The sequence below is a fragment of the Motacilla alba genome, chromosome 3 (assembly GCF_015832195.1).
Source record: "Motacilla alba alba isolate MOTALB_02 chromosome 3, Motacilla_alba_V1.0_pri, whole genome shotgun sequence".
Taxonomy (NCBI): domain Eukaryota; kingdom Metazoa; phylum Chordata; class Aves; order Passeriformes; family Motacillidae; genus Motacilla; species Motacilla alba.
In genome coordinates, this window is record NC_052018.1 from 58081653 (window position 1) to 58094219 (window position 12567).

Genomic DNA, 12567 nt, shown 5'->3' on the forward strand with positions numbered 1-12567 from the left:
GGCGCGCGGGCCGACACGCCCCGCCCGTCCGTCGCCGCGCGGCGGGGCGCGGCCCGCGCGCCAATAACGTCCGGCTGCCGCTCGGGCTCGCTTCCGGGAGGGGGCAGGGGGAGGGCGGCGCGCCGGCTCGCGGGGGGGCGGAGCAAGATGGCGGCGGTACCGGCGCTCCCGGTGTCCCTGTCGGGCAGGTTTAAGGGGTCCGTCACGGCCTGGCGCGCTCGTCACCGGCAGCGAGGCGGGGGGCGGGAGGGAGCTGAGGGGCCGCCCGGCGCCCCGCCGCCGGCGAACGGAGGTTTTCGGGCGCCGGGTGGGGCCGGGGGGCGGCTCTTGCCCCGGGGAGGCGGGCGGGGACAGCAGCGCCGGCGGCGCGCGGGGCCCGTAGGCGGCGCTGTGGGCGCGGCGCTGCCGCCGCCGCAGTCACCGGCCTGGCCCGGCCGTGAGGAGGTGTCGGGGGCGGTGCCGTGCTCCATGTGCAATGCTCGGCTCCAGCCCACCGGGTGGAAATGTCACCGTAAAAATCGTCCTGCAGGCCGGTGTGCGCTCTCTGTGCCGCTGGCCGCGTTCCGCTCGTTGTCCTCGTACATCAAAAGCGTTTGGAGAAAATGTAAATCAAGTGTATAAAGGAGAGTGTGTTTCTTGTTGATGAGATACGTGATAAAATTTGAGCAGATATCTGTGCTTTTGGTTTTACATTTCACTGGTTTTGCATCTGGGTATCTTGGCAATAGAGGTCGCGTTTTAGCCTAGAATTAACTTCAGTTTTTCGCTGTTTTATCAGGGCCAGTCATTTAGCTTTTTCTTCCTTGTAAAGGCTGCTGTTTATAAACTGCTGCAAAAGTAGGCACAAAAACCTGACCAGTTTGAATTTTTTTGTTTTGGTTTGGTTTTTTTTTTTTCTGTCCACTGCTTTAAGGGCTACTTTTAATACTGTTGTGTTATAACCCCAGCTGGCAGCAAAGCACCACATAGCTCAGCGGGGTGGGGAGAAGTGAATGAGAAGGGTAAAAATGAGGAAACTTGTTTGTTGGGAGCAGTTTAATAATTGAAATGAGAACGAATCGTAATGAAAAGAGCAAAGAGAAACAGAACCCAAGAAAACCAAGTAATGCAAATTAAAGCAATTGCTCACCATGAACTTACTGATGCCTAGGCAGTGGCTCCCTGGCCAACTTTTCCTCCTGGTTTCCACCACTGAGCATGACACCGTATGGTCTGGAATAGCCTCTGGGTCAGTTAGGGTCAGCTATCCTGGCTCTGTCCCCTTCCAACACCCTGTGCACCCTCAGCCTCCTCGCTGCTGGGGTGGGGTGAGGCAGAAAAGGCCTTGACTCTGTGCAAACCCTGCTCAGCAATAAGGAAAACATCCCTGTGTTGTCAGCACTGTCTCCAGCACAAATCTAAAACACAACCCCCCTACCAGCTACTGTGAAGAAAATTAACCCTACCCCAGTCCAAAGCAGCAAAAAGACCTTGCCTTTGTTTTTAAAAATTAAAGCCATTTCATTCTTTGCTGACAATAATAAAATACTGATCCTCTCTTTTTTAGATCCTTTGCATATTTTACGATTAAAGACAGACTTCCCCAGATCCTCACAAGAGTTATTGATACTTTGCATCGGCATAAAAATGAATTTTTTGAAGAACATGGTGAGGTAAGAGTAAGGTCCCTGTTTTCCCTGATGTTTATTCCCCTCTAGCCCTTGAGAGCCTTTCCCTGCCTTCTGGTTTCTGCTGGTGAGGCTTGTTTGTCTCAATCCTTTTGTCTGATTTTTTTAAAAAGTAATTTCTTTCTAGTAGCTATTTTTGATTAGTTCTGTAACACACCTTTCTGTCTAACCTTTTCCTTCTAATCTGTCACTTATGCAACTGCATCACTTACTTGGGTTTTTGTGTTGATGCAGTGTTTGATAGACAGTAACACCTTCTGAGCATGATTATGTTTCAACACTCTCTTCACCTCTAATAAGCAAAAAATCCAATCTGAAAAGAAGCCCCATATGGAATTCATTCTAGGACCTTGGATCTGAAATGAGCTTTATTCACCAAAATATATTTTGTTGAATCAAGCTGTGATTTGTCAGGGACTCTCGCATGGCAATTAAAACTTTGCACATTCCATGAACAGTTGAGCTGTGTCTCTACAGGAATAAAGGTACAGGCTAGGAACTTTTGTTCTCCACTTTTTTCAGAAGGGTGTTGAAGCAGAGAAGAGAGCTATATCTTTTCTCTCCAAACTGCGCAATGAGCTGCAGACAGACAAGCCAGTGACCCCTTTGGAAGATGAGTTGCCTGATGCTGCGCTGTGGAACCAATACCTGGACTACCAACGAAATTTACCAAATGGAAATGGAGAACCAAGTTGGTTTCAGTCCCCTTGGCTGTACGTAGAGTGTTACATGTATCGAAGAATTCATGCAGCATTAGCACAGAAGTAAGTATTTACTGGCTTGGTATATTACTTCACAAAACATTGCTCTTTCCCATTTTTATTTTGGGAAGAAGAAAGACAGCTGAGGTGTAAGATAAAAGAAGATCCTAAGCTTTTACCTTATTGCTTTTTCCTCAGCTTGCACATCAGATATAAAATTAATACCTTTACTTCTTATATTTAGCAGAATCTGAAGCTCGCTTGATGCTTCAGTTTTGGTAGTTGGTCTTCACGAAAACTCTTGAGCTTGACTGTATAGTTTGATTTTGCAGACTAATGTAAATTGAGATATGAAAACCATGTAGCATTTCTACAAGGTTTGTTGGTCTAGAATTTTCTCTTAAGCGTTAAACACAGAATATGAGAGCCACAAATCTGTTGGGAATTCTAACTTGTTTTGCTGCTTGCAGTCTGAAGTTACCATTTCAGAACTGTTTCTTACAGCAGTAGACCCATCCTAAGCAGCCCCTGTTGTTCATTCTACACCAGCTTCTTGGTTACAGCAGTGCTTGCAGCCCATGGGTTGCATCAAACTTTGGGAGCTGATACTGGTTAAAAATAACTGGGCAGGAAAAGCTTGTTGTGCTGGTACCATGGAGATGTGCCAGTACAACGTCATGGGGTAGGAATGAACAGTTTAAGATCCAGTTGCTGCCAAAAAAATTTGAAAGCTCCCCGAGTACCGGATTTACCCTTAGTGTTGTGAAGATGCAAACACACTAATGGGACTCAGTTTCCACTGGTGTGTTGTGTAATCTGAACTCTTGAACCAAAAGCTTCAAATATGAGGTCGATCCGCTGGATTGCACTTAAAAAGCTGAGCAGATACTTTTTATTTTTAACTTCTAAGTTTCTTGATCTTCATTGTTTAGTTGCTCTTAAGCATATCCTTGGAAGGAAGTTCAATCATAATCATAAAGGTCATAATGCAAATATGTCTCATAATAGATTGGCCTATAATTTTTATATATTACAACATTTTCATTTGTCGTGGTAATTTTCCAAAATCCTAGTAAAGTCTTTCATAGGAATAACTTCCTAACTGGTAGACAATTTGGTATGGGAAGTACACTCCAGCACACAGAAGCACATTTAAAATCAGGCCAGCTTTTCTTGACTTTAGTTCACTTGTATGTTAGAGTATTAAGTCTCTTGTCTGAAGATTTGAGTTCAAAATGCTCACTGTCTGTGCAGTTCCCAGAGTTGTTATGATTGAATACTTGTTCACTTTCAGAATATGTTGCTCTATAAAGATGCCTTGCGTAGTGTCTGTTTTAGAAAAATGCAATATTAGGCTGTTATGGAAATATGTGAAAATCTAGTATGACAAATTAGAAGTGGAAAATCTAATTCAGGCCTGTAGTACAGTCTAAAGAAGCTGACCTTTGAGCTTCCTTTGCATGTGCTGTAATGAAGAATGTGGGAAGTATGCTAACATATTTCTTCTTCTCTTTTTAGCCCCCCTATTGACAACTTTGATGTATTTAAGGAAGGAAAGGCTCAAAATTTCTTTGAATCCCAAGAAGCTATTATTGCCCTATGCACTTATTTTCAGGAACTTCTTAAGAACATCAAGGATCTAGATGAAAAGCAACTCCAGGAGGAACTTTTTAAGCTATTGCAGGTAAACTAATAGTGCTTAACACAAGAATTGAAAATATCTCTCCTATGACACAAAAAAGAATTTGAGGTTGTAAAGAGTCTGAACTTCATATGAGAATGAAAATATAGATCTTTTGTTTGTAAAAAGTGTGATGAAGTCCTGACAGCCCTACTGTATTGCTGCTATTCTGAAAATATTTATATTTTGGGTACTTGTTTTAAATATGATGCTTTTTTATTAACTGCTGGTCTTCATTGTGTATATGAAAACCCAGCAATTCTTCCTTCAAATTCAGTATCTCTCAAACATTTTAAGTCAAATTCCAGATGACCTTTTTGGTATTTACCTATTATTTCTTAAAACAGTTAATTTTAGTTGCCACTTTAAATATTTTTAGACTTCTTTGGAGAAAAAAATAGAAGTCAGTCTGGATCAGGAGTGGTTTAAAAGCTTTTTAACAGCATTATTCTTGGAATATAGTGCCTTTGGGTAGAAACCCCAAAGTATCTTAGGATTACAAATAAGTCCAATAGCTAGCAACAGTGTATGCCAAGTACTTGATAAATCTTCACAAAGGGCTCATTAGTGAGTACTTAAAATACATATATCTAAAATACTTGTTTGGCTGCATGCAATAAAAAAATAAATCTGCTTTTTTGGTTCCTTTTTCTGTGTTACCACTGGTATTTTTTGGAATTGCAGTACAGAGAATATTTCTATTTTGAGCTTTGTGATCAATGTGTTTACATTGATCTAAATCTTCCATCTTTGTCACTTCTGACTCCTGTGTAAATACAGAGCTTTGTTTGGTTTCTCCCACAAAATCTTGTCTATGTTGAGATACCTGTACAAGAAGTTGAGTTTTATTAAAGCTTGGAAGAATATGTGGAGTTAGAACTTTTATTACCTAAAACAAAAACAAGGGAACAAAATCTTCAGTGTATGTGGAGTTGAAAATGTAACTACAGTGAGACTTAGTAAATTTTTCATTTTTCTTCCTTGTTTTTCTTTTTCCTTCTAGGTGTCATTGTGGGGCAATAAGTGTGACCTTTCTTTTTCAGCTGGTGAAGACAGTTCTCAGAAATCTAGTCCTTTGCAATCCCTGGAAAACATGGTACCCTACATCTTAGTGAATGATATGGAAAAAGTTTGGTCACTACTTGTAAATGCCAAAAAAAATAGAACAGAAAGAAGTAATGTTAGAGTTGACATAATCCTGGATAATGCTGGATTTGAACTTGTAAGTGATCTTGTGTTGGCTGATTTCTTGTTGTCGTCAAAGCTAGCTGATGAAGTCTATTTTCATGGAAAAAGTATTCCATGGTATGTATCAGATACCACAAAGCATGATTTTAACTGGACTATTAAACAGCTGGGGTCAGCTAATCATATGTGGATGTCTAGATGTGGGATAAACTGGGAGGGCAATTTGAAAAAGGGAGTTTGGGTTTTCCGTGACCACATGTTTTGGACTTTACCACATGATTTTTCCAGTATGAGTGAAGTTGCTCCTGACTTGTATGCTGAGGTACAAAAGTCAAACTTGCTTCTCTTCAAAGGTGATCTAAACTATAGAAAATTGACAGGAGATAGAAAATGGGAATACAGTGTCCCGTTTCATCAAGCCTTGAATAAGTTTAATCCTGCGCCTCTCTGTAGTTTGAGAACACTGAAATCTGACACTCAGGTTGGCCTGAAACCTGGACAAGGTGAGCAAATTCAGGCTTCTGAATCTGATTGGATGGTAAGTGGAAAATACGGGGTCGTTCAGTTTGATGCTGGTCTCTAGTTAAATGATTTGTAATATTCTGAAAGAGACATTAAGTCCGACTTTAATTATTTTCTCTGTTCCATGCTTGGCTTCAGTAAAGATTCTTTTTTTGTTTGCCCTTTTTCCTCCAAAGTTTTTTGTTGTTTTTGTCCCGTGAAAGACTTTAATGTTGTGCAAATATTTATAAACGGTTTTCCTATGCGTAAATGAATCTGCATTTCAATACATTCTGTTTTCCTGTTGTCCAATGTCAGCATATTGTTAAGATGACTATTTAGTTGTCCATAATACTTTTTCTTCATCAGTGAGTATGAGTTTAATGAGTGAAAGCTTTACAAGTGAAAAATTTGCTTCAGAAACAATTTCCCCAGTGCCACATTAGCATGAATTTACTTATTTTGGAATAATTCGTGCTCCATGTCATTTCATGCATTGCATGAAAGTTAGTATTTTAGAGAATTCAGAAGCTAATTACAGAAGGATTCTTTTGATGTTTTGAGGATAGTTTGTGTTACATTAAGGGATAAGTTATTGGGTAGCAGCTTGTAAAAATTAATGTAGAATTGAAATTTTAATTTCAATCTTAAAGCACAAGTGAATGTTGCTAGCCAGTTTGCCTGTGGGGGAGTTGTCCCATCTGGGAGGAAGATGAGTAGGAGAAAGGACAATCTCATTTTAAGAATATTGAAGATACTGTTTATTTACAAAGCTCTACCAAAAAAGAAGCACACAGAAAAGCCTCTCCAGACAAAAAATTAATGAAACCCAAGCAGTTGCATTAAGTGGACTTTAGATTTAATGCAAACTTGATCTGCAGGTGGCCTGTCAGCAGTGTATGTATGAGGCTCAAGCACTGCTGCTTCCTTCTGTTGTGGTAATTCTCTTTATTTTTCAAATATATTTGTTTGGGGGTTTTTGTTTGGTTGGTTGTTTTTTAAGAAGGATGCCTCAGTTTTTAGGGAGGATATACAACCCCATTTGCACTGAGAAGTAGGTAGAGAGGCATATGACATACAGGTTCCTTTTAACTGGAGTTGTTAGGTGCCCATTTCTGCACTTCTACCCTGGTCTCAAAAGCTGCTGCTCGTTATGTTCATACAACAAAGATCTATACAGTGGATAAATATGTTCCAAATGCTGATGACTTTGATTATTTGTGTTCATTTTCTTCTTCTTAAATATGAAAGGGTATTTTAAGGTTCCAAGGTCAAGTATTCAAAAACAAAGATGCAAGGAATTTCATGAGGCAGTTGTAGGGAGGTTTATAATTTTGAGACCTGGGTTTACTGCTCTTATCTCCTTTGTATCTTTGGCTTAGTACTCCTACAGGGTGAATTAATCCTCATCCTTAGGCACCTGATTGAACTGCAGAAATTAAAAATCTAGTCAAGAAGGCTGAAGGTCAGACTGCTGAAGGTTTCTGACTGGAGAGAGCTCAACAGCGCTCCGGCTTTAGTGCTTTGATCAAATATGTAAATGACAAGATGAATCTCTGCTCTGGAGCCTCAGTGTCTCATCTTTGAAAATGCTGATAACTTGTTTGAAGTGCATTTTGAACAACTTTGGGTCATGAACAGAGAGATGGAAGTTGTGGAATATGTGGAATGAGAACATCATACCTTGCTCAGAGAGCAATTGGGGATGGAATCTGCTTTGCCTGTGCTCAAATTGTTTGTAAGGTGCTGACTTAATTTTCTGGAGAGGTTTAAAAGAATATAATGAACAAGAAGAGAAAGTCACTGCCGAGGCGACCCTTGACAAATAGATTTGCCTCTTACACAATCCTTACACATGCTGAGAAACTTGATTCAGCTTTTACTGGTTGTTACTGTGTCCCTGTGCCCAGGTTGCTTTCAGGCTGTTACTTCTGGGAACTCACAATGCAGATTGGGGAAAATTAATAATATTAATTAATGACAAATACAGTCCTACAAAATCCAAAATCAATTAGGAGATGCAGTCGTGTTTGCTCAGTATTACTGAATCATGAAAATTACTACAAGACATGTAATTCTTAGCTTAGCATGTGAAAGCTAATGTATGACATGATGTCATGCTGAAAAAAATCGCTCTATTCTCCAGTTGATTAAAAATGCACTTTCCATCTTTTACCCCTCACAAAGAGAAGTTTATGTGGTAATGCAGTGTGACTATGTGGCTGTGTAAGGAATGCACAGCCATAACTTCCAAATGTTTGACTTCTATAGCTGTAATTGCAAAGTGCGATCTCTAGGCAGAACTGAATATGCAGCATACTTTTATGTTTGTTGGTTGGCTATATTTTTGTAAAATTTTGATTGATTGTATGAAAAAAAGAAAAAATAACATCAGTGTTGCTGTAATGCAGCATTACAGTCTCTCATGACACAACAAAGTTGTGAAGACATATTCCAGTGAGGCACAGTGCTCTTCTGACGGGTTTGCTACAGTTTACTTAAAAATAGGAAACTCTTTTTTAGTTATCCAGTGCTAATTACTTGTTGTAATACAGCTTCATGAAATGCCAACATGAACCTATTGCATTTAGGTGGAATTTAAAAACATAACTTGAAGCGTGTGTTAGAACACTAGCATGTGCTGTAATATAACTTTTTTTTTTACTTGAGTGTATAAGAAAGTTCCTTCTATACATCTGTGTTACAACTGATTGCAACTGAGTTTTTTACTTTTTATTTTTGTCTTTTAACTTTTGACCAACTGTATTTCTAAGTCAGTTTTTGATGACTTTGATTGTTGAGGAAACAGGAGGAAAGTAATGTCACAGGCACAATGAAAGGCAGTACACACATCTGTCTGAATACCTGGTAAGTTATCCTGTAAGATATCTACAATAATTTCTTATGTATATAAGGTTTCTTAAAATAAATTGTTTGATGTGGAAAATAAGTTGACTGTATGAGTAGAAGCTTGTAAGAATATTGAAATAAATTATATAATTTTGTGCAAGTCAGACATTGTTATACTATTTCAGTGGCTGGGGAAGCCAACTTAAAGTAATTCAGGTCTTAGTTCCTGAATTTTTTTCCTATGAAATGGATTTTACGCATAAACCTGTAAAGCATATTTATTCAATGAGGTTTTGAAAGATACAGATGCAAGAGATAGATATCATAAAACGTTCGTCTGTAACAAGACAGGGCAATAATAAGGAATTTTCTAATTTTTATGCTACTTGTACTCCTGTTAAAATTTCAAAACTTTAAAAATTATTGAGGATCTCTTAAATGTATCTGGTTCTTACTTACCAAGGTTGGTGCAGCTGATGATGTCATTTCCAGAATCACTTCTAGAACTGAGAGGTGCTTCATGTGTTCTCAGCAAAAATGGAAAAATTTTGGTGTTACTGTAACTAAAATATTTCCAAAACACTTTGGTTTACACACCTTGTTGATGTCCCATAAACCCTAACTGTTGTTGTTGAAACGGTTTCTTTAAAGTTCATAGTGTTATTTGCATTCACGGTTACAACTTTTTCCATGTGAACGTTTATCTCCTGTGCTGTCAAACAGCATAGGAAAAAAGTTTACTATGTTGCATGAAAATTACTCTATGAAATGGTTTTAATCTAAAAAGAAACCTTTAATTGTGTCTAAAATAAAAATTCCAAAATGGAATCTTGTACAGAACTGTTGGGTTTTTTTTTCACTGAAGTTTGTTTGCTTACCAGCTTTCTGTTTACCCAAAATTACAGAACAAAAGCTTGTAATTATTTTTATTTAAAGCAAAATGTAAGTTGAAATTCACCTAACACTTATCTAAGGATTTTAAAATAAAACTGAGAATGTGCTGGTTAAAGTGGTCCTTTTCTTTCTTTTTCATATGCTAGTGGCAGAACACATGTGAGGGAAAACATCCTTTAACATGGACTGTTTATGTTTTCTTGTTTGTTTCTGTTTTGGTTTTTTTTTACCCTAAAAAAAGGTTTTGAAAACTTCTGTACATTTTTGTTCTTACTGATATACTTCTGTTTCTAACAGCCTGAAAATAAAAAGTCTATTTACATGTATTTTTACATGAATTAAGAATTAGTTTATGGATTAATCCACATTCTGCCTCAGCTTTGCAGCTGTGAATTCTGCAGACATGTTGTGAGAAAGGGTTTTTATTTACCGTGCTTTTTTGAGGTTTAGCTCATCTGGCTTTGTTTCCACTGTGAAAGAAATATAAAATGTCCTCTTATGATAATTTAGCGTGAATAAACATATTCAGTACTTGTGTGCTGCTTCTGTTGTATCACTTTTCCAAAAGTGACATAATCATAATATTTCAAACTCCCTGTGAAGAAAAATTTTCATCTCTGTAGAAATTTATTTTACCTGGGATTCTGCTTATTTCCAAGTCTAATGAAGTAACAGATTAAAAGCTGAGGTAAGATACATCAAGATATATACTATGGGCTTTTGATTTTGCTTTCTTAATGTTAACAAACTGATTGCTCTCACACTACCATGGTAAGGCTGATGCCTTCCTAGTGATTCTGATGAAGGGCCTGATGATGCATTTCATGCAGTAGCATTTGGAATAGGTTTCATATATCTCCTACTTCCCAAAACATACCATTAATTGTCATAGGTGAGGAAGTGCACTGACTTCTGGTCCAAGATGGTTTATATACACACATAATTGTTCATTTTAGTCTAGGAACTGTGTAAAAGGCAGAACCATTCAGGAAAAAGGGTTAGGGTCCAGGAGTGCTCCCTCAAGCTAGCTGAAGGGCCTTTCCACCTCCCTTTCCTTCTGTCCTGTGACTCTTGTGTTGTCTGCATAGTGGTCCTATTTCCACTCAAGGACTTTGTGTGCCCCTGGGCTAAGGTTAGGGAATTAGGAGACAGGTAAATTCCTGCAGCCTGAGAAGGCCTACAGCTTGCAGTGAGGGCTTGAGTATCCTTATATGAACAAAGAGCATCCGCATTTTCCATGGTTGGTTGTAGTCTTGTTTTCAGGGAATCCTGAGTTAGAGCTACACTTGAGTGCTTTTGTCATGTATTGGATGCACAGCTTTGACTGCATCCATGATTGGCCCTTGGAAGTTTTGCTGCTGCTTTGCTGGATTGTGATGGAAGCATTAGCAGGAACGACTTGCTTGAAGCAAATCAGGGAGTTTTCATACATATGTGGAAACCTAAGATCCACATACAGAGCATTTGCAAAATAGCTGCATGGGTTGAGTTTAGATTCAAGGACCCTGTGTCTGGTTTAAGTTCCTCAAACTGAAAACAACCTAATACATCAGCACCAGTGGCTTTCCCTTACACAGATCGCCACTTCTTTCCCAAGGCTGATTAGTTCCCCCATATGTGTATTGCATTTTCACCACCCTCTTTGTCTAGGGTTGTAAAACCGGGTTATTTCCTTCAGGAGATTGCTGATCCCACCACATGTGCTTATCAAAGGGATATCTGCACGTGACTTTTGGCTTTGAAATTATTTTAACACATCCATTCTCATTTAGGCACCTGCAGAATATCAGCTGGTACATTTTTGAATGTACTGGGTGCTGGAATTGGGGTTTCATAATACCCATCAATTTTAGCATCTTTTCTCAACACTGAGCATTTTCATGGGAGGGAAAGTTAGTAGTAATTTTTAAATTATTTTTTCTTTCAAAAATTGTTGTGGCTTTATTAGGTCCTTACACTCAAGAGATTTGTATCATCATTTGCTCAGGCTGAGAACATCCTTTCCATGTATTTTATGAAACACAACATGAAGAATTTGATTAATGAAAATGACTCCTTGAAATTATTTAGAATTAAAAATCCCAAATTAACCCTTCCTAAATTATTTCCTGTCCCTGTTAAGGAAAAAGAAACATGAAATTCTTTTGAGAACTCAACTTTTAAATCCTAACAAACAAGGGCAAAGCATTTTAAAGTGTGAGCATTTTGTAATAAGGTAGTTTTTTCTCAGTAAAATGGCTTGAAGAGTGGCTGTTGCACCTACTCTTTTACAGTGTTACATGACATTTCTACTTTTCTTCATCCTTTTTTTTTTGGTCTTTTTTCTTATTACTCTTGTTACAGTTCATCAGAATAAAGTGTGTTTTTCTAAGGGCAAATAACTTCATAGATGTGTGGTAAGATACAGCTGTATAAGCGCTCCATCCCCACCACCAAAGGTGTAGAAGCAGCTAAATTGTAACTCCTGAACCAGCCGTGGCACTGCAGGACTAGAGATGGGGAAGTGTGCTCGAGCACATGCTCAGGAAAGTTCGGACAAAGTTTCACAAGCGTTTACTCCTGCATCTGCACGCCACTCCAGCAGCAGGACGGATTAGGCTGTAGTCGAATGCTGGACAAATCCAAGGTGATATTTTTGTTCAAATTTGCAGTGGATAGTAAAACATGTGCCAGATTTCCTCTGGGTTTATGTAAGACTGCCCAGTACAAATTTTAACCCGTCAAAAATACTTCATAGATTGCAATTGCAGAATGAGGCTACCCTGGAGCAGCCTGATCCATGCCAGCAAAATATCCCCCTCTGCTTGGGGGCTTCTGTGACCTTGGCAACAGCAGTGAAACAGTAGCAGGCACACAGGGACAAGGACAGGAAAAATTAGTACTATCCCTAGCTTCTTCATTTTCTTCTCTGGAAAACATGAGTAAGTCAGCATTCCTGAGAAAGGTGAAGTACTTTTTGACTTTTGAGTACAGAAATGGTGCATGATGGCACTGTCCCCAGAGGCTGATTAAAGCTCACCAGGTCTTCAGAGAAAATAATGCGCAGCTCCCATGCACCCACAGGTCTAACTTTCTTTTACTGCAA

General features: G+C 39.0%; 1 protein-coding gene across 1 annotated transcript; it reads left to right on the plus strand.

Moving 5' to 3' along the window:
• The first annotated feature begins 96 nt into the window (after positions 1–96).
• ARMT1 (acidic residue methyltransferase 1) lies at positions 97–6009 on the plus strand. The gene is made up of 5 exons (XM_038131319.1): positions 97–197; positions 1547–1652; positions 2190–2431; positions 3887–4052; positions 5053–6009. The coding sequence occupies exons 1-5, from the start codon at positions 148–150 to the stop codon at positions 5818–5820; spliced, it is 1332 nt and encodes a 443-aa protein (XP_037987247.1). The 5' UTR covers positions 97–147; the 3' UTR covers positions 5821–6009.
• The last annotated feature ends 6558 nt before the right edge of the window (positions 6010–12567 follow it).